General features: G+C 37.7%; 1 protein-coding gene across 1 annotated transcript in view; it reads left to right on the top strand.

Annotated features, from left to right (window-relative positions):
* CDH7 (cadherin 7) overlaps nt 1-23,810 on the top strand; it is a 116,789-nt gene that overhangs the window by 24,204 nt on the left and 68,775 nt on the right. The window contains 2 exon segments of the mRNA XM_021686406.1: nt 18,518-18,812; nt 22,267-22,386. Coding sequence (XP_021542081.1) covers nt 18,518-18,812; nt 22,267-22,386 — 415 coding nt within the window.

Below are 23,810 nucleotides of genomic sequence, written 5' to 3'. Positions count from 1 at the left end.
AAGGTAGGCGAGAAAAACAACTTCTTGAACCTGGTTGATGGTGAAGCATTCAAGATTGATGACTTAGTGAAGAAGAACGGACTTTTAAGCTTGGTCATAAAAGGGCCCTCTGGGAGTGAAGGGTAAAGGCAAGTATTCTACAATAGGCTGATATTTTCATTCTCTTTCCCTGTTCATCCAAGTAGTCAGAAATACTTTTCTTTTTTCTAAATACTGCATTAAATGATCTTAGTATGATTTGTAGAAAAGCCACCGGTATGGACTATTTATGAAAGGTGATTGATTAGTTCAAAACATATCCACTAAATTATGAAGTACATACTACAGTGAGTCACTGTGTGTAATATAGTACATTATTTAGACACCTTGAACCGATAAATCAATTTACAAAAGTGCATTCAGAACTATGAAAAAGTTTAAAATTTCATTAAGGTTCTTGCTTTTGAGGCAACGATCCCTATAAATTTGCAAAATGCTTCAAGAAGGATCTAATCTGAAAACTAGGAATAAAATATTTTAGTCTACCCAGATCTTTAGTCCTTATCTCCATTTAAAACATAAAGTATCTATGAGTTTATGTATGAGGTAATATGTATATATATACACATATGGATATTTGCATGTGGATATTTCAGTATTACACATCTAATCAGCTTTTTGTACTCATATACATCCATATATATACATATGACATATATGACATACATATGACATTATATATATGTCATATATATATATAAACACACACACACAAATTGGAAAAATATTTTGGTCCTGAGACGCTGTCCTTTCTATGTGGAGTTCTTAAATAGCATTAACATAACAAAAACTGCTATTTATTTACTATTTTGTAGTTTATAAGCCATATTTTTTAACACATTATCTCACTTGAGTCCTACAAAAACTCTTTGAGGTTGGGGGAAAACATTATCACTAGTTAACTTCCTTATATGAGAAAATTAAAGCTGAAAGTTACATACATAGCTATTAAGCGATGGAGTCAAGCCTTGGCCCCAGGCATTCTGATCACAGACTATGTTCTCCTTTTCACTGTTGGTCACTATCTATTTAGACTGATGCCAGTCGTTCCACTAGAATTCTTAGGGGCCATGTTAAATGATATAATATATAATAATAATTTAATGTTCGCTCTGGGAGTCTATCCAGTAAATCCTCTCACTAGTTCTGTAATTTGTTTAGAATATGACAGAATTATTGGGAAAACAAATACAAGTTGACTAGTCTGGATTCCTTCTGCCGCAATAGTTGAATGAATTCTCTAATCTTCCTTTTCTTCATCTGTTCCTCTTTGGCCTTTATTTTAAATTGATATCTCTGGCTTTTAATTAAATGACATTTGACTAACTGGTTAGCATGCTAATTTGTTTATATGGTACTTGGATATGAAAATGACATTAACTATTTATTTTATGGTGGTATGTTACATTTTTCTGAAGTGCCCCTAAGGCTGATATTCTGTGCACTAAAAAATGGCTCTTAGATGGGCGCCTGGGTGGCTCAGATGATTAAGCGTCTGCCTTCGGCTCAGGTCATGATCCCAGCGTCCTGGGATCGAGTCCCGCATCGGGCTCCCTGCTCCTTGGGAGCCTGCTTCTCCCTCTGCCTCTCTGTCTCTCTCTGTCTCTCATGAATAAATAAATAAAATCTTTAAAAAAAAATGGCTCTTAGAAATTCTAGCCGTGCTCTATGGAGCCCCAGCATGGCTGCTGTGGCCAGTGTTTTCTGAAGAGCGGTGAAGTGTATGGAAGACCCCATAGAAAATTTGAAAGAGAGACAAAAAGACAAAAGAGGGTTTTCTGGGTTTTGTACTCCCAAGGACTGAATCAATGTGCCATCTAAGGCTCAAATGGAGGTCAGTGTCTGTTGAGTACAAGTGAAGAATCAAATGCCCAAACCTTGAAAGAGCTCCATTGTCATGCCCTTGGCAGAAGCTTGTAGGTGAAGCAGCACGCAGTATTCCACTCTAGGGCTGTGTGTTAGCCATTTTACGTTTCAATTTTCTTACCTTATATTAAAAAAAAAAAAAGTACAGATTGGAGAATATGTGTATCTTCTTCCTAAGGTAAATAGCATATGAATAATATCATATTTTAGAATAACATATTTTTTAGCTTTTTTTTTCTTTTCATGTGGAAGCGGAGTTGTATCATGATGTAGCTTTGGGCCCTCTAGAGCAGCAAACAGGAGAAGGGCTCTCTCTTCATTGTGTCCATTGCCACTCAGTTTCCAGGACACATCTCATCCATGCAACCTGATTTTGTTTGGCCTGGCCTGCCTCAAATCTCAGCTCTTTACTAATGGCCATCCAAAAAAAAAAAAAAAAAAATCCTACAACAGTTAAAGAAAAATCATTTTTAAAGTTAAGTGAGGCCATGGAGAGTGCCATATAGCATTCCTCTTAACAGATCCCCCCTCATCTGACCTTCGTCCTTGGCTGGGCCATCTCTGAGATCCTATCAAAAGGCTTGAATGGCTGTTCTTCTCCCTTCCTCCATGGATCATCCTGCTATGATTTCTCCTTCGCGTTTATTTGTAGTAAAGGAATTAGTAATTATTCTTTACAATGGGAGTGCTTGTGAGGAAGAGGTGGATGGCTCAGTCTCTTTCCCACAAATTTTTTAAGACCTTTCTTCTACATAAATAGATGTATGAAAAATTGCAGTGAATACACTTATTTCCATGTCATTACAAAACAAACATTTTCACTGGATTAAAAGCCCCTATAATAGTATTATCACAGTCCATTCTATAGATTGGTACCCCAGAAATTAGATCAGTTTTTTCATTAATGGTGGAACTGTGAATTGCTTACCACATCAGATCACACTGTACTTGTCATGGAAGTATACTGTCACTCAGCGTGATTGCAATGGAGACTTGATTTTGTAAAGAAAATAAAAATAAGATTATTTTAAAAGATGTTCTAGAGAAAACGCATGCTGTGGCAGTACTGAACAAAATGCTGTCATTTATTGAAGCTGTTGTCATTACGTTTCTTTGAGCAACATATAATATTCAGTGCTTCATGTGCTCTTTTCACTTTTACTTGGCTTTCCTTGATTTTTGTGTTAGATAAATGTAAAATATGGATAATTTTGGCATGGAATCTGATGGGTTTGATTGTAGAAAGCCTTAGGCAATGTATTCTTGCTTTGCAAAGCCTGTTGCATTTCAGAAGGGGGGTATAGAAGAAGAATATGGGAGAGTTAGAAGTGGGAAGTAAGAGATAAAAACCAGTAGGCAGCACATTCTACCTGTTATAAGATACATTTTGTTTTCACATTTTACCCTCAGAAACTGGGATGCCAGGTACAATTAATTTACATCTTAAAATTGTAATATTTCTTTTTTGTGTGTTGGAATATATGATTATCGTGCATATTACAGTCATCGAGCTCATGTCACTGGAGACATTGAATGCTAAGCTGATCTTTAGTATGGGGAGTTGTAGAGGGCCATCCATAACCCTGAGCTGGAGAGCAATAAAGTGAGTGTGGGTAGTAAGATGCATATATATGACAGCCATGTAATACTATGTGTTAGAGATGTTTAAGGAGGGGAGAACAGTTAAAAGTCCTCAAGTTTTTCATAAAGTCGAATTTCTATGCTGTTAATATATATAAGAAATAACGAAATCCAATTCAGAGCAGTGATGGACAGAGTAGTGACAAAATGACAAAATTGGTGGACTATTGAGGTGAAATATTGGAAATTGACAACTGGGGGAGGGGGTGAAGGAAAAGGAGAGATCAGAAACAGAAATTGGAAAATTCAGTTGCTATAAAGTCATGTTTTGACTCACTAATGGCTGGATTTTTCACACGGGGGAGGGCAAGAATCCAGGATCTTCCAGGTCCTTCATCTCTCACAAGAGGAGAGGGGTGAGCGCAAAGCAGTCTAGGTAAGAATGGGTAGAATACAGACTTTGTTGTTGGTATGACCTAGATCAAGTCTGGGACATTATTGTGTGAGCTTGGGCAAAGCATTTAATCCTGTTAAAGCATAGTTTCCTCATGTATAGAATTAGGCCACTAATGCTTACCATAGATGGTTGTCAAGAGAATTAAAGGCCCCTTTACCACAGTGTCTGGCACATAATTACACTCAATAAATATTAATTCTCACTGTTAGTTATTTGAATAAGAGAGCTATAAAACAATATGTGAAGCAAGGTGGATAAAAGTCAGGATTGCAAATATAAAGCAAAGAAATATAAGGTTACAGAAAGGAATAGAGGATCTATATTCTTTAACAGGAGGGATGAGATTTTTGAGTTAGACTGGATGAAGCCTGCAGGAAAATTTTGTCATAACTTCACGGTTAAATTGGTCCCATTTCACATAGTATTGCAGTCCAGACTCAGCTAGTCATAGTGATTACTGTTTTATATTTGATGCAACAACACATGCCTGTCCCATTACAGGAGTCTTTATTTATTTAAATCACAAGTAGTTAAAAGGAAGGAGATTCAGTCAGCATTCTTTTTCTTCTTCCTTTTTCAGGGTCTAGAGTGAAAGAAGTTTTAGTTAATAGAAGCAGCATAGAAGGCAAGGGGGGAAATAACCACCCACAAGGATGCCCTCCAGGAAGGTTTCTCTGTATTAGTATCCATCAGTAGCAGGCTTCTACCAGGAAATCATTATTATCACATACAGCCTAGTTCTCTTTCAAACTGAAATATAATAATACATCTGAACCATGTGTCTGTAATGTGACAGGATGAAGTACAGAGAAAATGTGTAACATTGTAAATCTCAGGGAAAGAAAGAGCAAATGGGATCCTTCGTGTGTATATTTGTAAGTGATACTAATTGAATTTGTGCATATCAGACAAATTATAAGTAAATACCATGAGTATTTCCTTTTAAATAAGTGCACTTGTCCAAACAGTTGTGTTTAGGTAGCATGTTATTTTGACATACCCTTTAAAGATACCTTGTGTATATTCTTAACATAGAGTTTTAAATTAAAAACTAATTCCGTTGAATTATTTTAACCAAATTTCAAGTGATTATACATATGTAAAACAGGTCCTCCCAAGTGCCCAGAAATAAATGTCTTAATGTGTTTTTTTCCCCCATGAGCCACTATATAACAGACATTTTGAAATTATAGGAAAGAATCTTATAAACCTTTGGGATTTTTCTGAGGATACAATAGTCTGAACATGTTCTAAAATACTCCCAACTTTCCCAAGGTGGCATAGCTACACAATTCTTATATGTGATTTTATAAATTAGTTTAAGCTAAGGCATTATCATACACCTAAAACTTAGCTCTCAATGTCGTATGCAGTTCCTGGAGTAAGACAGGATATATTAGGAATCTGGATGGATGGCTGTGGTTCACCCATGTTTACTTAGTGGAGAGTCTTAGGGATAAAAGGGAAACTTTTAAGACCTCCTAGTTCAATCCATTTTGTAGATGAACTAAAATCCCAAGAATGTACCAGATCTTTAGGATTATCCAACATGGGAACAGTGTCCACGGCACTGACCCCAGTTTCCCTGGTTCTTGTCCTGTCCCTGTGCTGGGGTGCTTAATACAGATGTGAATTGGTTTCAGTATGATCCTGATTCACTTTAGCAATTGTGATTGTGCTGCCAAAGAGCTTATTTTATTCATTTTAAATCCCAGTTCTGCGAATTAATGGATAGCCGAGTAGAGCTCTAATATTTAATACTCTTTTGAGAAGAAGGGACAGAGTCGTACTATGAAATAAATGTGCTGTTCAGAAAGTACTCAGATAACATTTTCAAAATTAGAACGTCATCAGTTTAAAAGCTAAACAGAACTGCAAAAATCATTCTTAAGCAATGTAGTTACTCATCTTCCTTTGCTTGCACCTTAGCAGGGGTAATGTGGCCACACCTCTCTCTCTCTCTCTCTCTCTCTCTCTCTCAGTGATACTACGGGAGTCCTGCTGGTAATACCAGAACAACCTGTATACAAAGCTAGACAGCCATGAGCAGTCCTCCTGGGAAAACTAATGGTGCCTTTCTAGGCTCTTTGAGTTGAGAGCAATTTGAGAATGTCTCGCTCTTGTGTCAGCTAGTTATCGACTTTGCCTTATTGCTGCCCACCCCTTCTACTTCACTCTCTTGTTCCCTTTTTCTCTTTTTTCTTCTTCCAGGTTTACTAATTTTATTGCATTTGTTTATGGAAACTTTTATCCTTAGGGCATTTAAACACTGCAATCAAGATCGTCAGTGGTAGGAAGTCAGGATTTTGCAGTCACTGTGGTTGCATTGGGCACTAGCTAAGAAGGCTCAGAAGGAACTTTGTTTTTCTCATTTATTTCTAAATGATATCTTGCTTTAGAGAAGAAAATATGATTTAGTTCTTCTTAGGTCACCTGAACCAGAATATGGTCTTTTTATTTCTTAAACCTGCTATATTTTAGATGAGGCAATTACATATCCCATAGAGAGTCCTGTCATGTGAAACAAGTTTATTTTTTCATTTAGGAAGCTTTGTGTTTATTGAAATTCTGCCAGGGAATTTTTTTGAGGTATGATTTTAAAATCTGCACCCTTTAATAAAGCAAATTACTGGCTAAGCACCACAGATATGCTTATTTTCTCTTTTTTAGCTAGTTAATAAACCTAATTTTTTCTCTGTCCTTCAGAGCAATATTATCAGTAAAATGCAAGAACATTTCCATTAGATTCTTCTCTCTTTCTTTTAGGCCAGTGATTCTTATACCGGGTGTATAATAGTATGACCTGGAGAGCTTTTTTTTTTTTTTTTTTTAAAAAGGGAAAAAAAAAAAAGCCTGGGCCCATGGACTCATATTCTGATTGAACAATTCTGTAGTAGGTCTGGGCATCATACCACTTGAGTGAACATAAGACACTCACCTTGAGTGCGGAGAGCAAGGGTGTCCTATGAGGAGAAATACATGCAGACTTAGCTCTGGGCTCACTGAGTTAAGAGCATTTTGCTGCTTCCTCTTCTCAAATGAAAACACCACAGTGAATCTTCCTCTCTCTGGTGACTGGATCACTCACAGGATGAAGTTTCTAGAAATCAAAGAGGTTAGGAGCATGGAAAAAAATGAGTATATCAGGTGTCGACTGAAAGAAACAAGCAGCACTCTGCCCGGGGTTATGTCTTTTATGAATGTTGCCACTCTGCAGCTTCTTCAGCTGCTGCTGCTTCTGATCTACAAGTACACACCTCTCACCAAATTATGTAAATGAGCTTCTCCCTCTCCTAGGTCTCTGTAGGAGACCGCGTGGTATACGTGAGGACAGATGTCCGCAGAGAGCCAAGCTCTGCCACTCATTAGTTACTGAGCTCCTTACCTATGTGCATGCTGTAGGTCAGGTCCACAGAAACAGACTCTGAGACAGGGATTTGCCTGGAGGGTATTAATTGCAGTGCATTCTTGGAATTAATGCTTGGGAGGCAGGGAGGAAAGTAGGATCAGGCAGATGCAAGTGTTGAACATGTGATCAGTTGCAACCTAGAACATGGCTAAGCTTTGGGGAGCTGTGGAGCTGGAAAGGTTCTTCACAGTTTCCCTGAATTAGGGGAGAAGAAGGAGATTTAAAGCCCCCCATCAGCTAGATTGGATGTGAGGTGCCCCCAAGAAAGAAGTATTACCTTTGGCAAAGTGGCTCTTGTTGGTAGTTTTGCAACTTGCCAAATTTGTAAATGTCTCAAAGGTGAAAATTTGGGGGAAAGACTTAGAAATGTCAGCCGCCAACACTTCCAGTGTTTCACTGGTTGGGGAAAGGAGTTGACCTGAGAGGCTGCCTTGACATCCCCTAGAGCCCGCCCCACTAATATCCCTTCACTTCATGTAATCCATTTGGAGAGCAGCTCCTATGGAAACATGTTACCCTCTTTTCTTGGAGGAATTTACAGGGAAGTTAGTAGGAGGAATTGCAGCCCCTATTGTTGAGCCTGATTTTCAGATTAGAACTGATACTCACCCTGTTTCCTTTAACCACCTAACCTGTCTCAGGCTGGGGTCTTGCACTTGCCCGTTTACCATCAAAATGGAGCAAGGGTGTATCAAGAGACACCCAAGTCTCTTGGGTGACCCAGATGCGAAACCTATTCTTCCCCATTATGTGGGAGAAGCCCACCTCCTGCTGGTGAGCAAGGCCAATTACACCTACAGGGAGGGTGGTCCCTTGGTGTGGTGGGAGTTCAGAGACAAGGAGAGAGCATGAACCTGGTGCAATCACCCTGCTCTAGGAATGGGAGGCACACAGTCCACAAGTGGGGCAAGTGAAGGGAGGGATAACATGGACATGCCCGCTCTGCCCCTTTGTTTCCTGGTTTTGTATACTCTACCTAACCAAGGAAGCTCCATGGCATTAGATGAGGCATTTCTCTCTAGTACACAGCATTTCATAAAGCAAGTGGAAATGGGCTGAGAGCCAGAGGATTCCAGAACCTCCAGAAGTTGAGGAAGTGTTTCAGCCCTTAAGGTGAAAGTGGGGTGGGTGAAAGTGCCACACTTACAGATGCCTAGAGGAATAACCTCTGAGGTTTAATTGAGATCATACATATTTTCTTTCTACTATCAGTTTTTGTGTTTGCTCTAATATATCCAACGTTTTAATAATAAACATACAGTAGTCGAAACTATTAATTTTTTTGAGCAGACATGAAGTATTTCTTTAAGAAAAAATACAGTATACCACCAGAATGTCTGATTCCAACCAAGGTAAACATGTAAAATATAAGCAGGACATTCTGTTAATCTTAGTTTGTCTTTCTGAACCCAGAGGGATTCCCAGAGCCCAAGATCATTTCTGCATCTTGATAATATAATAAATATCACAGGGTATATGATGGATACAGAAATTTATACTGTTTACTTTTCCCTTATAACTTTGGGTAGAGAAGGGGCAGTTCCCTTTTGAGTAAAATATATAAACAAATTAACACAGAAAATTTTATTCAGTAATCTTATATAGAATAAATTATAGCTACAAATTAATTGACAGTGAGGAACAATTTAAAGCCATGACATTATTGGTCTGAAGAGGTTTGTATGTGACTGGTTATATTTGTTAGACCAGAATTTTCCATTTGGGATGCTGGCTGAAAATTCATATTCCTGGTTCCAACACAAAGAGATTCTGATTCTTTGTACTTGAGACTGAGCCCAGAAATCGGCATTTTTAACCAACATCTCAGGTAATGTTGATGGAGGAAATCTACATTCTGAACTTCAATAAATAATAACTTCAGTGGCCAAACAGTAGGTTAAGATCAGTGAACTGTTCTGTAGTCTTTTAAAAATTTTTAGTTATTTAAACAGATGTTTACAGAATATAGATTTTGATATATTTACACTGTAAAGCTTCTTTTTTATATCACATGCAAAAACTATTCTCTATTATAAATTAGTGGATCCTGTGTATTACTCAGCCTGAAGATTCCTAAAAGGAATTTATTCCATCCTTAGTCAAGTGCCTTCCTGGAAATCAAGTTCTGCCCTTCATTGTCAGATGGTTTCTTAGTAATAGGTTCTTGTCTCAACTTAAATATCATTTCTTGTAAAAGCACTTCCCTGAACCTCTGAACTCGGTTTGATTTTCCTGTCAGATGATTTCTTGGCATTCCATGGGTGCTTTTTTTATGGTCATCAGAATTACAGTTGTTTGTTCAACCTGGTCCACTGACAGCCTGCTGCGTTGACAGGCTTTCTCACCGTGAGCTCATGAAAATGGGCACCGTTTGGCTCCAGGCTTTAAGTTACCCCTCGCCACCCTGCCTCTCTTGTCTTCATTCATACACACTCATCCACCTGGCCCAGAGGAAATATACTCCATACTCTCTTTTAATAGATGATTAATATATGTTGAGTTTCTTTTTTTTTTTTTTTTTAGATTTTATTTATTTATTTGACAGAGAGACACAGCAAGAAAGGGAACACAAGCAGGGGGAGTGGGAGAGGGAGAAGCAGGCTTCCCTCTGAGCAGGAAGCCCGATGCGGGGCTCGATCCCAGGACCCTGGGATCATGACCTGAGCCGAAGGCAGACGCTTAACGACTGAGCCCACCCAGGCGCCCCACATGTTGAGTTTCTAGATGGAGACAGAAACAGATCTGATCTCTGTTTTTCCAGGACAGTCCAGCTTGTGCACAAGGGTGATGATGTCAATTGTATCCCTTTAGTTTAGGCTTAATAGCTGAAGTGCTATATCTCTCTCTCTTTTTTTAAGAATTTATTTATTTATTTGCCAGAGAGCACAAGTAGGCAGAGCGGCAGGCAGAGAGAGAGGGAGAAGCAGGCTCCCCACTGAGCAGGGAGCCTCACACAGGATTCGATCCCGAAGGCACATGCTTAACTGACTGAGCCACTCAGGTGCCCCTAAAGTGCTATTTCTCACCTGGTACTTTTAATAACAACTAAAGAGATACTTGTGATTTTTATAAAGATGCCAGAAAGGATCAGCTAGACAAACATTAAATACTCAGTGACAGTATTTGAAAACAAGTTTACCAAATAGTTATCACAAATTACAAATAATGTGTATACTTACTGTGGTTTTAAAGTTTAACCAGCAGCCCCCCTTACTAAGATCTTATTAGTAAGCGTAAGAATGACCAGTTACTCTCTGTTCTCCTCTTGGACTAGCTCCTTTTCTCTCTTCACCCTCCTACTTCCATGTAATCTCTGAAATTCTGTGTTTCTCCATATCTGGTATCTTTGTCCATTCATTGGCCTCTAACAAGTCACACTGGACTTAAAGAATCCTTGTAGCAGAATTGATAAGATCATACACAGTGATTCTCTTTAAATTATACAAGCATCGATGTTTTCTCCCCCAAACGTAGACTCCAGAATTATATTTCTATTAACCATTATTGTTTGTATTTTTGAATGCACAAGGCAATACAATGCAAATGACTTCAGGAAGTATTTGGCAAACCTGCTCTGCTATTACCCTCTGCAACATGGACCTGAATGCCTTCTCGAAAATGCCTTGTACAGAATATCTGTGCATGTTTAAAGATAGCCTCTTCAATTGTCCTCTGCCTCCCTGGTAGTTAGTAACCTCATGTTTTGCCTAATGTGAGGACAGGAAAAGAATGTTGGACTGCTTATTGCCTAGAAGCATTCAAAAGAGCTTTCACATAGGTTTTATCCACTGCCCAGTGCTTCTCAACTCATCTGCAGTGAAGAGCCAAGTTTTTCTTGTTTATTTGCAAACTTACTGGTTTTTTAAAGAACATAGAACATACTTTTTTATAACCTCCTAATAATTTTGTAACTATATTAAAAATGAATTACCTAGAAAATTCAGTTCTCATTTTTTCCATTATTGTTGGGCTCGACAGACATTAAATTACTCTATAAAATGACTATGAAAATTGCTAAAGCTTTTCCTCTCAATTTTCTGTACTTACCTCGATTTGGACAGATGGCACCCAGTCCTTGGACCCCATGTTGAGTACTGCGTTAGCCTCCTGTAACATTTTCTGCTCAACCGGCCCCCATTTAAAAAAAGCAAGATTGAAAATTAGCCCCCCAAAAGCTTGATGTTTCCAGGGCTTTGCTTTTTATCTGCTTGTGGTTGACTACTTGGAGTTCAGAACTAAGTGAGCAAGGTACTACGGGGGAGCCCTGAAGTAGAGAACATGATGTGCTCACAATTACATTGGATGAGGAGGAGTTGGACGAGGAGGAGTTTGGATCAGGAGAAGTTTTGATCAGTTACAATTTGACTCAAGGCAGATTTCCTAAATTGTTTGAAAGTTCTGGATGTGGCCTGGAGACAGCAATCAGAGAGAGGATGAGATGAGCGCTGTGGAGATTTCTTTAGGGAGGCACGTGTAGCTGTGTAGAATAGAGAATGCTTTTCTGAGATGTTATCACTGGGTCCCTGATGACAAAGATGCAGCTCTTAGTGTGAAGTTCTGAGTAACCACGCCATAGGCATAAATGTAGAAACATTGCAAATAAAAGCAAGGTTCTCCCCCCCCCCCGGGGTGCAGATAATTCTATTGTGCCCCTATAGGTGAACTTATAAATATGGATAGAAAGTTACACCTTACAAAATGCTTCCAAATGCATTACTTTATTTTATCCTCACTTCAACATGCAAGGACAACTGTACCTTTATGGATGCTGATGTATAGCAGGTGAATGAACTGTGATTTAAGGGTGATCAAGGCATCACAATAAAGGGCAGAGTGGAGATTCAGGAGCCATACTTCTGGCTCCTTTGCCCTGGTGACCTAGCAATTGTATCTCTCAACTACTAAGTAAGTGAACTAAGACCCTAGAATGCATGTTCATTGCCACTGAATTAGTGTGAACGTTTTCTGAGGGGGAAAAAAAAAATCAAAATCTGAATCTGAATAGTTCCTCCTTTTTACCTATTGTTGCCTAAAAAAAAATAAAGAAATGAAACCTTATTTTGACAGTTTTAACCTTACCTAAGCACGTCCTGGATGGCATCCCTTTCCTGTATTACTCTATGTGTCGTAATTAATACCTTTACTTTGTAAACCATGCATCTTCATCAGAGATGCCTCACAAGTAAATTGTGTTCCATTACCCTGGACCACAATGATAATTATAAATTAGAAATACTTCAACCAGAAAGAAATGACTCATACACTTGTTTTCATCTATAATATTTCTTCAACAACTTGGTAATTACATGGTATCCAGTGGCATGTGGAAAATATCTATTAAAAAGCATAATGAGAAAAGAAAACTTGCATGGAATGTGTATATACAAGTGGTTATATTTCTACCAGTTACTGTTTAAATCTGCCCTCTATACTTACAGTTTTAACCTTGGGAAATTTAGTAAATCACATGAGTTCCAGCCATCTGTAATGTATTTTTAAACTTTAAAAAATCGGGAATCTGTACTAATAAGCCAATGGTAGGAAAGCCACCTTAGAAATCCTTTGCTAATATTCAATATAAATCATTCTCAGATTGATTAACATGCTGCTCAGCCATCATTATTCCATTTTTGTACACAGATGTAGTAGTAGTATGAACTTTTTTATTTTTGTAATAATTTTTGCATTTTTCTTACTCAAATGTTCATTACAAGGGAAGTTGAATATAAACTCTAATTATTTCCATCTTCACCATCTGTAGATCAGTGAGGATCACAGAGACCTTTGTTGACTTTAGTTTTATTTTTTAGTGTCAATGCTTTCATGATAAACCTTATCTCTTTCCAAATAGCTTCATCTTATGTCTAGATTTACTCCGTTTTTTTGTCACATGAAAATTCAGTATGTTACATTACAAAGTACAATCCTGATATTATAGTGCTTTACCTTAATGAATTGTGTTCTATATCACCTCAAGTAGTTGTCACAATTGTTCAATGAAATCCCAGTACAGGTATTTTTTACTCCCATTTTGCAGAGGAGGTGACTAAAAGACAAGGTCATCAGTACGATCAAATAACAAGCAGAATTTCAGATGTTGACAGAGGGAAGAAAAGTTGATCAACATATTGACTTGATTTTTTTCTTAGCTTAGGTCTTTGCTAAACAGATTTATTCACCATATTCAGACTCTTCTTCAAGCAGATAGATTGACAGTACTAGACCAGATAGTTCGTATCAGGCCCTAGTTGATTAAGTAGATGTAAGAAAATTGTCAGAACTGCAGTGCATTGATCTGTTTTTAGTTTTGGTCTTTATAATCTTAAATTAAAAACTAAATAGTAGATTTAAAAAGTTAATCAAGGACATTGAAATTCTTCCATCATAGACCTTCTTCCAAAGGTCTATAAAACTCTCTACCAGCACGTGTGTGTGTGTGTGTGTGTGTGTGTGTGTGTGTACTACTGCATAAAACTTAGGAAACAGGAATAAGAAAGCATGTCTGCCCCTATAGGGTTCTGTCTCCTGGGGAACACAGATGTGTAAATGTGCAAGTTTAGAATAATGAGCCAAATGTTACCATGGGCATTCAAAATGAGGTATCTGAGCTCTGTCTAGGCAGGTCAGAGGATTACGGAGAACAATCCAGAGATAAGGGATGTTTTTTATTTAGTTTGTTGTCTTTTTGCTGGATGCTATTAAAACTTAAAAGGATAGAAATTGAAGGAAAACAAGCACTACTATTTTACAAAGTGGATTATAAATTTACCAAATTTAAGACAATGAACTATTTATTGAGCATGTGGAATATGGTGATATAAAAAGAACCTGGCTCATAAAGAGTTTAGAAGTTAAAGGGATGGATGAAAACAACTAAGCCAGATTTTCAATATAAAGCAGAATTAAATGCATCTTAACAGAGAAATGCAAACAGCATGCCATGGGGGGGGGGAATAGGAAGATTGATAAGACTTCAGTACAAGGGAGCTTGCATTAAGCTGAGCTGGATGTCAGTTGGTAGGCAAGATGATGAAGGACTTGTGTTGAAAAGGATGGTGCAGCGTGCTGTGTTCAGGCAGTGTGGTCCCCATCCAATGTGCCTGGAACATGGAGTGCCTTCTGAGACGTGATGGAAAAGAGAGACTAAAGAGCTAGCGTAGGGCTACATGGAGCCCCATGCTTAGAATTTGGGGTAAATCCCTAGACCACGGGGAACAATTAAAAGTAATTGATGAGGTATGATAAAATTCAATGTGCATTTTAGGGAGATAATTTCTGACAGAAAATGGAGAATAACTGGAGAGTTTTATAATAGCTCTAGTGAAAGATTTTAAGATTCCAAATTCAGGTTCTTGCTGAAAGACTGAAAAGAAAGAGTTGCTCTATTAGAGGTAATGAGTAGGTATTCTGTCAAGCAGGGGATGATAGAGCCATCGTCAATGGCTCTATCAATGGCAAACTACAGGGGTGCCTGGTGTCTGCTTTTGGCTCGGGTCATTATCTCAGGGTCCCGGGATCGAGCCCCATGTCAAGCCCCATGTTGGGCTCCCTGCTCAGCGGGGAGCCTGCTTCTCCCTCTCCCTCTGTGGCCTCCCCCTTGCTTGTGCTCTCTGTCAAATACATAAAATCTTTAAAAAAATAAACATACTACATTTTAGGGGCATGTAAAGGGTGCTTTACATTTTTGGCCTGTGTAGCTGATGAAGATTCTAACACAGTGTGACATTTCCTTACACTGTTACCATAGACAGTGCTGTCATAGTGACATGGAGGGAAACACATAAGGATTGAATCTCCTTCTCTACTGATTCTTTTGTCTTCAGCTAGACCCAGCTAAGAGGTATGTGTGTGCTCCTCACTGTTTGGGTTTATTTACAAAATAATAATAATAATAATAATAATAATAATAATGTAAACATTTACTTTGGAGTCACAACAAATACTTTGAAGAGGATTTAGGAATCCATGCAGTAAAGGTGAGTTTTGTATGGTGATTAATGAATCAAGGTTTTGTTGCTGTTATGGTTTAGGTGAATCACAAGACCACATTTACAAGGGTATTTGTGAATGAAATAGACATAGCATCATAAGTTCTACTCTGCCCAAAATAAGAGTACAAATATTTGTTTTCAATTGTGTATTTCATTTATTGTTTATTCATTTGCCATATGGTGGGACCATAGAATGTTTATTTTTTACTGCACAGAAGTTCTCACTGTGGAGAATAGTGCTTCTCTGCTCTCTCATAGTCATTCACAAAGATGGTGTGTACCTCTGTGTGTGTGTGTGTGTGCACCTACACAGACGTGTTTTACTGAAGGTCGCTATTAAGTAGTTCTGCACTTGCAAGTTTTTCTTTGCTGAGCATTTTTTCTAAGCAGAGAAGTATAATAGTTTTTCGTTAACAGCATGGGTTTCACTTTGCCTATTAAGATTAGAGTATTAGTACACATAGTCTCAGATTAAATGTCTGAATGCATTTGATAATTAGGTATCTATCTTAGCATCTCAAAGGTGGTCATCCACTTTTAAATACAGATGCTTACACTAACCTTGCAAGGACACTCAAAGCAATTTTCTGCTTGTGAATTCTGGCAGTGATTACAAGCGTAGTGATGGTCCCAGCTGGTAGAAAAGTGTCAGTGATGGGAAGGATGATGAAGTTTAGGGCTCCAGAGACAGAGGAATGTGTGTGTATGTGTGTGTGTGTGTGTGTGTATGTGGTAGTGGTGATGGTGGTGGGGGGGGGGTAGAAAAGAAGAAACCCGATCTTCAAATGATTGGAGAAACAAGCAATATGAACCTTTTCTTCCTTTGAGCTCTTATGCTGTCAGTGATGGAGATCAGTTAACAATACCACTGAAGATCAGCTCAGGATTGAATGTGTGTCGTGTATTGAAAAGGAATATGTCCTCTCTCCCTTACGTGGATACTACAGGAGCATTGTATCACCACCATGGGATGGAAACAGCAATTAGTTGACAGGAATTAGTTAAATGAATCGTAAGGGCTGGTTCTAAAAATGGTAGTCCCTAATGAGACTTAGAGACCTAGCAAGCCTTTGATTAAAGACACAACCTGTATGTCACTTAAGTATTTCTATGGTCATTGGATTGCCCTCTAATATTTCACACCAAGGTCCAGTGGTAGCGTGTAGACTCTTCTAACGCTGAGAGGCATGGATGGGGTGAGGAGGGGTGAGGAGTGTAGCCATGAGAAGTGTGTGGAGGGGTGGGGGTACTTGAGGTGTCAGTGGCATGAAACAGCTTGTTTTCGTCCATAATCTGCACTTGTCTCAGGAGTCAAGTTTTTTGCTCTGTGTTGTTGAAGGTGGTAGGATGTTTTGCTGTTCTGTAATGCCAAGAAAGGACCCTTCTGTCAAGTCATAAAAGGTGTTGGAAACCACTCAAAGCACCGAGCTTCTTTAAGACTTGGGGGTGATCAAGGGTGGAGCTGCATGCACTCTTCTTTCTCTGAATTGTCCTCTGCTGCAGCTTTTAATGTCCCCACCTCACTGGACCACAGATGTCTCCCTCCAGAGGCAGGATCTTATTGCAGGCAGTGGAGATCGAGCTTTCCAGCAGCCCCTGTTTTTCATTATCCTGATGCAGCCACAAAGCACTGGGCATGTGACCTCAGGCGAGGCACTCAGCCTTTCTTTACCTTAGTTTCCTGATCTGTTAGTAGGGATAATGAATTCATTCAATGTGAGCATGAAATGAGTTACTATATAGAGAACATCAAGAATAGTGCCTGACATAGAGGAATCACTCAAGTAATCCAAACTATAGTGATTTTCAGCTTGCTTTCTTCTTCGAGGGAGATATAGATGCAGCAGTAACCCTGACAGCGACTTAAGAAAATTAGGCAATTCACCTTATTTCAGGAATGCAACCTTTCCAGATGGGTGGGTCAACATGCAGTACAGTGATCCACTAGATAATTCCACACTGAACAAATCTAAATTATAACTCATGCCGGTAGTTAATTTTTTGTATTACTGAGCCCTATAGAAACTAGAGGAGAAATCAGGTCCTTAAGTATTCTAGAGCAGAGTATAAACACAGCTGTTACAGTGTGGGGGAAGAACCGCTTACAGAAACCTCGGTGTAAAGAGTGGTACCCTCCACACCTACCACAGAAGGAAGAAAACGTTCTACAGTCACCCCTCCCCAAGTCGTTGCCCATATTTTCTGTTTGTAGCACCTCGGCTTTTAAAGAATGCAAACCTAGTTCTGAAGAGCCTTTATTATTTGGTAAATTGGGTTTTTGCATTCATCTTACTTGAAGTCCAGATGATGGTGGTTATCGGGGATGAAAGATTGTGGAGACGGCAGATTGAGTCCTGTGTTTTTCAGGTTATGAAGTTCAGGAAAATGTGTAATTATGTCTGAGTTTCCTTAGGTTCCTCTGTTCAACATAATGTTCTGACATACAGCAGGGACAGTTCCAGATACAAAATGCAAATCAGTAGGTGCTGGCCCTGCTGCCGATTGCTGGGGTTAATCATGCAAATCTAATGCAGTTCTTGGTATTTCAAGAAAGGTTTGAGTTGAAGTCTCAGGCACATACTGATTTAAAATTCGTACTTCAGAGAGCAGTGTAATTTTTCTCGGCTTCAAATTTTAAAATACAGAACAAGATCTGGAGGCGGATTTAGTGACTGGACATCCATCCATACTTGTTAATCATGAAAGGGCGTGGGAGGGAAGGGTGTCCTTAAAGAATGTGGGAGTTCTAAGCATATTAAATACTTCATTAGATCTAAATTTGCAAATTTTCTATAGCAAGTCCCTTTGCTTGGAATAAGATCAAATCAACCGATTATACATGATTACTGAATGCTCTGTTCAAAGAAGATGGCTAAAACTGGCAAGGACAGACCAAATAAAAATTAACACCACCACAAGTTTCTAACTTTGGGAATGATAGAAAATACCTTTGGAAATGAGACTGTTTACAGGAAGAAATGAAATTGTCTTGCTCACGAGTGCAAGCTGACACATTCTAATAGCCTTTCTGCTGTGCACAATAAGCATCAGCTTATCTTTCCAAGAACAATAAGATTTCATGTACTGCTGCCTGACATAAGAATTATTTTTACATATCTCCATATCGCTGACTCTCTTGTAAGTTAATCTCATCTCACATGAATTTTTCACCAGCTTCACTCTGATGTTGATAAAGGAGATGGTTCCATCAAATACATCTTGTCAGGCGAAGGGGCAAGTTCCATTTTCATTATTGATGAGAACACTGGGGATATTCATGCTACCAAGAGGCTGGATCGGGAGGAGCAGGCCTACTACACGCTCCGAGCCCAGGCCCTGGACAGGCTCACCAACAAGCCTGTGGAGCCTGAGTCCGAGTTTGTCATCAAGATTCAGGATATCAATGACAACGAACCCAAATTCTTGGATGGCCCATACACGGCGGGAGTCCCCGAAATGTCTCCTGTGGGTAAGTAAAGAACATGCTGCTTTGGTAGGGTTTGATTTCAGGAGGTCTGTATTTAAAAGGAGATCATCATAAGTAGTGAAAAAAAATCACATTAGTTTTGGTAAGGCAATTTCTAGTGAGGATGAGGGGGAAGTTTGAGATGCCTTAAGATCCAGTGTCCAAATCTAGTTATTCAAATAGTTATTTTATTTCTATAGAAAATTAGGAAAATTTTCCGTTTCCACAGGGATCTCAATGTCTTTAGTACATTACTCATGTCTTTTAATTTAAAAAAAAAAAAAAAGATTAAAACTATCCCTAAGAAATTAAAAAAGAAAATCCTTGCAGACATTGGCCTGTGGTAATCTTTTCTTTCTCCTGGTTAGCATTAATGATTCACTCTTCTAAGAATCTTTCTGGGTCCAAGGTATCAGGCAGCCCATCTAATGTTTGGATCAGTGGGTCTGTTTGCTTGTAGAGTAGGCTTGAACCCACAAATGTCCCTCCATATGCCACCACTAATCTTTTTGTAATATCTCCAGAAACTTAGATGCGTGAAAATTTATATTGGATTGATAATAATGGCAAAGTGATACTCAGCTTGAGGTATATAAAAGAATCATGAAGACTGTTTTATTCAGAGGGCTTTTCACATTGCCCCATTACTGGAAAAATAGAAAGTAAAGTACTTCCAGTATATACTTTATTTCTATCAAATGATAAAAACTCAGTTTTAAACAATTGATTCACATACCTTTGGAAGAATTTTCAGCCAGCATGCAATTTTAGATGATCTTACAAAACAATAAAAGAAATATGGGGCTTAAATAGACCAGTTGATTTATATATTTATTTCCTGTCACTTTTAGTCCTGAAGTAAGACAGTTATTTAAAGTAATAATTGAATTTGTATTTTAACAGGCGAACATTTTACCCAACATGATTTGTTTTATATTAAATAAAGGTCACTTCATTCATTCCAGCATTCAGCCCACAGATCGACTATGTTAGGAAGTGGAATTGCAAAGATGTGTATTATGTGTGCCCTTTTGGGGAACCACAGTTTGGTGACCCTAAATTTCTAGCAGACGGGAGAGTGAAAATTATTTAGGGCACCCTTGCTCTAGCTGCTGAAGAAATAGAAGCAGAAAATGAACCAGAAGATTCAGAACCACAGAGGCAGCATCACACTGTAGTTAGCTTCTAAGTGAGCATTTCTTTGACCAAACAGGCTTATTCACATTTTCTCAATACTGCCCACATCTTCAGTGCTGCTTGCTGTTGCTTAACAACAAGAACAACAACTAGGGAGACAGCAGCCACAAGATTTGCAGGTTTTAGAGAAAAGAGAAGGTTCTCCCCCAAAGTAGTAATGTTTAGAAAAACAGGAAGCTTTGAGGTGTGTTTGAGCGATTCAGCTCAACTCCATCATTTTCATGTGGGCATGTTGGGCATTCTGCATTGGTTTGCTATGGTTTTCTTTTGCTACACACAATGTAACCATGCAAATTGGATTAATGTGAACTTTGTTCTTTTAGAGGCTAAATAATGCACACTGTAGTTTTGGTTTCGATTGTACTGCTCTGATATCAAACAGCATGATTATTATGCACACATGCAAGTTATATTAGTTATTTGATTGATTCCAACAGGTTCAGAACTTTTTAGAAAATGATTTTCAAGTGCCTTCAGGATTTAATTCGCATTAATTGAGAATTAATTCTGGAATAATATCGAAATTTGAACTAAGATCAATGGATGACTACATTAAATATGTTATGTGGATCTATAGTGAGTTGGAGTTTATCAAAGGGTTTAATTATAGCCAAATAGTTATAATAGCCACTAAGTAGTATGGCAGATACAACAAAAGCATTCAGTGTTTAATATTCAGGGCTGTGTTTTCCATTGGATGCTGACCTCAAGATTGAAAACACACTAGTAAACCCTTAGGATAGTTCATTCATTTCCAGAAGAGCATAGATGAGCAGGGACAATTTAAAGTTTTTTAAAAATATATGTGTTGTGTGTATGTATATGTATATATAAAGTAAATTTCTTAGTGAACGCTTTAGAAAAAATTATATACAACCAAATTTTCTAAAGTAGTTTTGATTATTTGAAGGCACTTTCCTTTTCAAATGAAGTAGGAAATCAATACTTAAGCATGTCACCAGAGTAAATATTTCTGTAAAGATGGTGCATTGTGGAGAAAATAGAGAATATCAATGCCATTAATTTTAATATTTTAAAATAATCAAAATTTAATTTTTAAAAATATTTTTAATATGCATTATTTGCTGTTTGGTCCTACCAGGCATCTGCAGGGCACAATCAACTAACTCTGTCAAATTAAAAAAAAAATCAGAATTTAAAAAACAGTGCTCTATACATAGCTTCATAACATGCACCCACTTTTAAAGAAAATGGGATTGGTAAGGAAAATCATTGTGTTGAAAAGACAATAGATTTGTAACAAGATGGACATTAATGACTTATTTAAAGGGCTTAGGGAAATCTCTTTAGAAATATATTGAGATATTTGATTAAAAATATTTTCAATAAATTATTAGAAACAAATTAAAACCTTAGAAGAATACAAAAAGAAAGAGACTTGTTCCATTCCCATCAATAGGACATAAATGATAAAATAGTATGTGCTTAAATATGTAAACTAAGTAAATGTGGCTAACATTTTAAGATTCTGCTTCAAATGGAAATAAAAAGAACACATCACAGTAAATGCTTTCCATGTGGAATAAGTGAATACATAATAAATGCAGAAGCCATAGGACATTCTATCACATGAAATATAGAAAAACAACTAATAATGCAATTTTTAAAGTTGCCATACTTGTTTCTCCTTTGGGGGTGGTGGTGTAAATTTTCATTGAATGCTTTTATTTTTAAATCAATTCATAGACTCAAATGAAAACTAAAACTATTCCTGAAAACATGCCCCTAATATTCAGTTAAGTGGATCCATCAGATATTCTTTATTCAGTTAATGACATTTCATTTTCTGTCTGGCTCTGCTCAGCTGTAATAGTGAGATCCCCTCAGTGACTTGGGTGTCAAGATGCTGTTACTTGTCACGCTGCCTTCTGGACAGTAATTGAGACTTATAGAGATCGCTCTTGATAAATACTTGTTACCTGACCCTGATGGATGAGATGCCTAAAATTTGAGTCCCTTCCAATTCTGAGTATCCTCCTAATGTGCATCATCAATCTTATTATTATTATTTTTTCTTGCTAACATATTTTTGTATCCCTTAAATCTTTCTGAGGGCTTAATTAGCATTTATCTTCATTTTGGGTTTGTCTTTTACGAAAAATGCGTCAATTTTTCACATGCCTTGAAACCTGAAAAAAGAGAATTAAAAACAAATGTAGCATGTTCAGCATTTTGTGAATCATTCTGTTTTGTGGCATTTGGAAGTTTTAAATGCATTGGTTTTTGGATTGGCACGTAGGGACCTCAGTGGTACAAGTAACAGCAACGGATGCTGATGATCCTACGTATGGTAACAGTGCCCGGGTGGTCTACAGTATTCTGCAAGGACAGCCATACTTCTCAGTGGAACCAAAGACAGGTAAACGTTGAAATGTGACTCTTCTTGTAATGTCATCATTTATATCTTGGCACAAAGTTAATATTGTTATTTTTATTCTATATAGTTGGCACTGGAAACAGACACTACATTGCTATTGTGCTTCTCTCAATATGTGGACTGGGGTAGTAAACAGCATATAATTTATACAGGCATTAGCATCTTCCAAGACTATTTTATTACAGTTAGTAGAATTTCTACCAAAATTAAAGTATTACGTGTTAAAAAAAAAAAAATTCAGCTGCTATGCCCTGACTATATAAGAAAACAATTTACATCGTTTTCTTTTTATCTTGCTTTCTTTAACTAATTCACGTAGGAATCACACACAGTTGAGTTTAAATCTCGAGCAAAAACCTCCCTGCCCTGCAGTAGGATAGGTAGTAAGTTCAGCTTATCCTTTCAGAGTCTGGTTTACTCAGGAGAATTAGTTTAAACGTAACAATTAGGATGATGATCTGCTAAATCAAAAACTAAATTAAGTGATTATTTTTTTAATTTTAGAAGGGAAAAAACATATTTTTTATGAGTTTTCTGACTGCCTGGGTAGAATATGTGATTGGTTGGCTAGATGTTCTGTTTTGCTTTTAAGCTGAAATAGTTTACATTAAGTAACACCCTAATTTGGGGCACTGTTGTCGTGGTCCTAAAATAACATTTTATCTAGTCTGCTTTTCTGGCTCTGGGTGGAGGGAGGAGGGGTGAGTGTGGAGATGGGTGGTTTGTGCCACTGGTCTTCTTTACCATGAAATCCAAAATTTCTCCATATTGTAACAATTTTATCTTTATCATGAAGAAAACTTCTTCAAACAGCCAAGTTTATGACTATTGGATAGTACATGTGACCCTAAATGATTATTTTAATGGTACTTAGGCTGTTTTCCATATAAATCGTAATATTAATTCATTTTCAAATCACTGTGGAGGATAAATATTTTAAGTGTGTTTTGAAAATGATAGTTGTAATGTGCATGAACAGAAAAATAAATTCAATCCTACTTCACCATTAGAGTTTTTACAGAGATTGCTTTGCATATTTTATACCAATATAGTGGTAGAGTCTGGAAGCCACCTGGAAAGTCTAACAGAGAATACAAAGTTCTGATTAAGCAAGTATTGAAGGAGAAGTAAACAAAAGTATTCGATTTATGATATGAATCCTATGAATGTAGAACGTGTGCTTGTGGTTGATTTAATGAGAGATCTGAGAAGCCTAAATTCAAACACCCACCCATTCCCTTATAAATTTACTCTTTACAGCCTACAAAGACATTGACAAGTTTCTGACAATTTGCTCACAAATTATACACTCCTGCATTATATAACCTGTCCAGAAATAGCACACACTAATCCCTAGGGTTAAATATTTTGCTGGTACTAATGATTGGCTTGAGATTTTAGCTTTG

Source organism: Neomonachus schauinslandi, chromosome 14 (assembly GCF_002201575.2).
Source record: "Neomonachus schauinslandi chromosome 14, ASM220157v2, whole genome shotgun sequence".
In the NCBI taxonomy this organism is placed as follows: Eukaryota; Metazoa; Chordata; class Mammalia; order Carnivora; family Phocidae; genus Neomonachus; species Neomonachus schauinslandi.
Note: the sequence above shows the minus strand (reverse complement) of the source record. Positions and strands in the feature narration are given on the sequence as shown.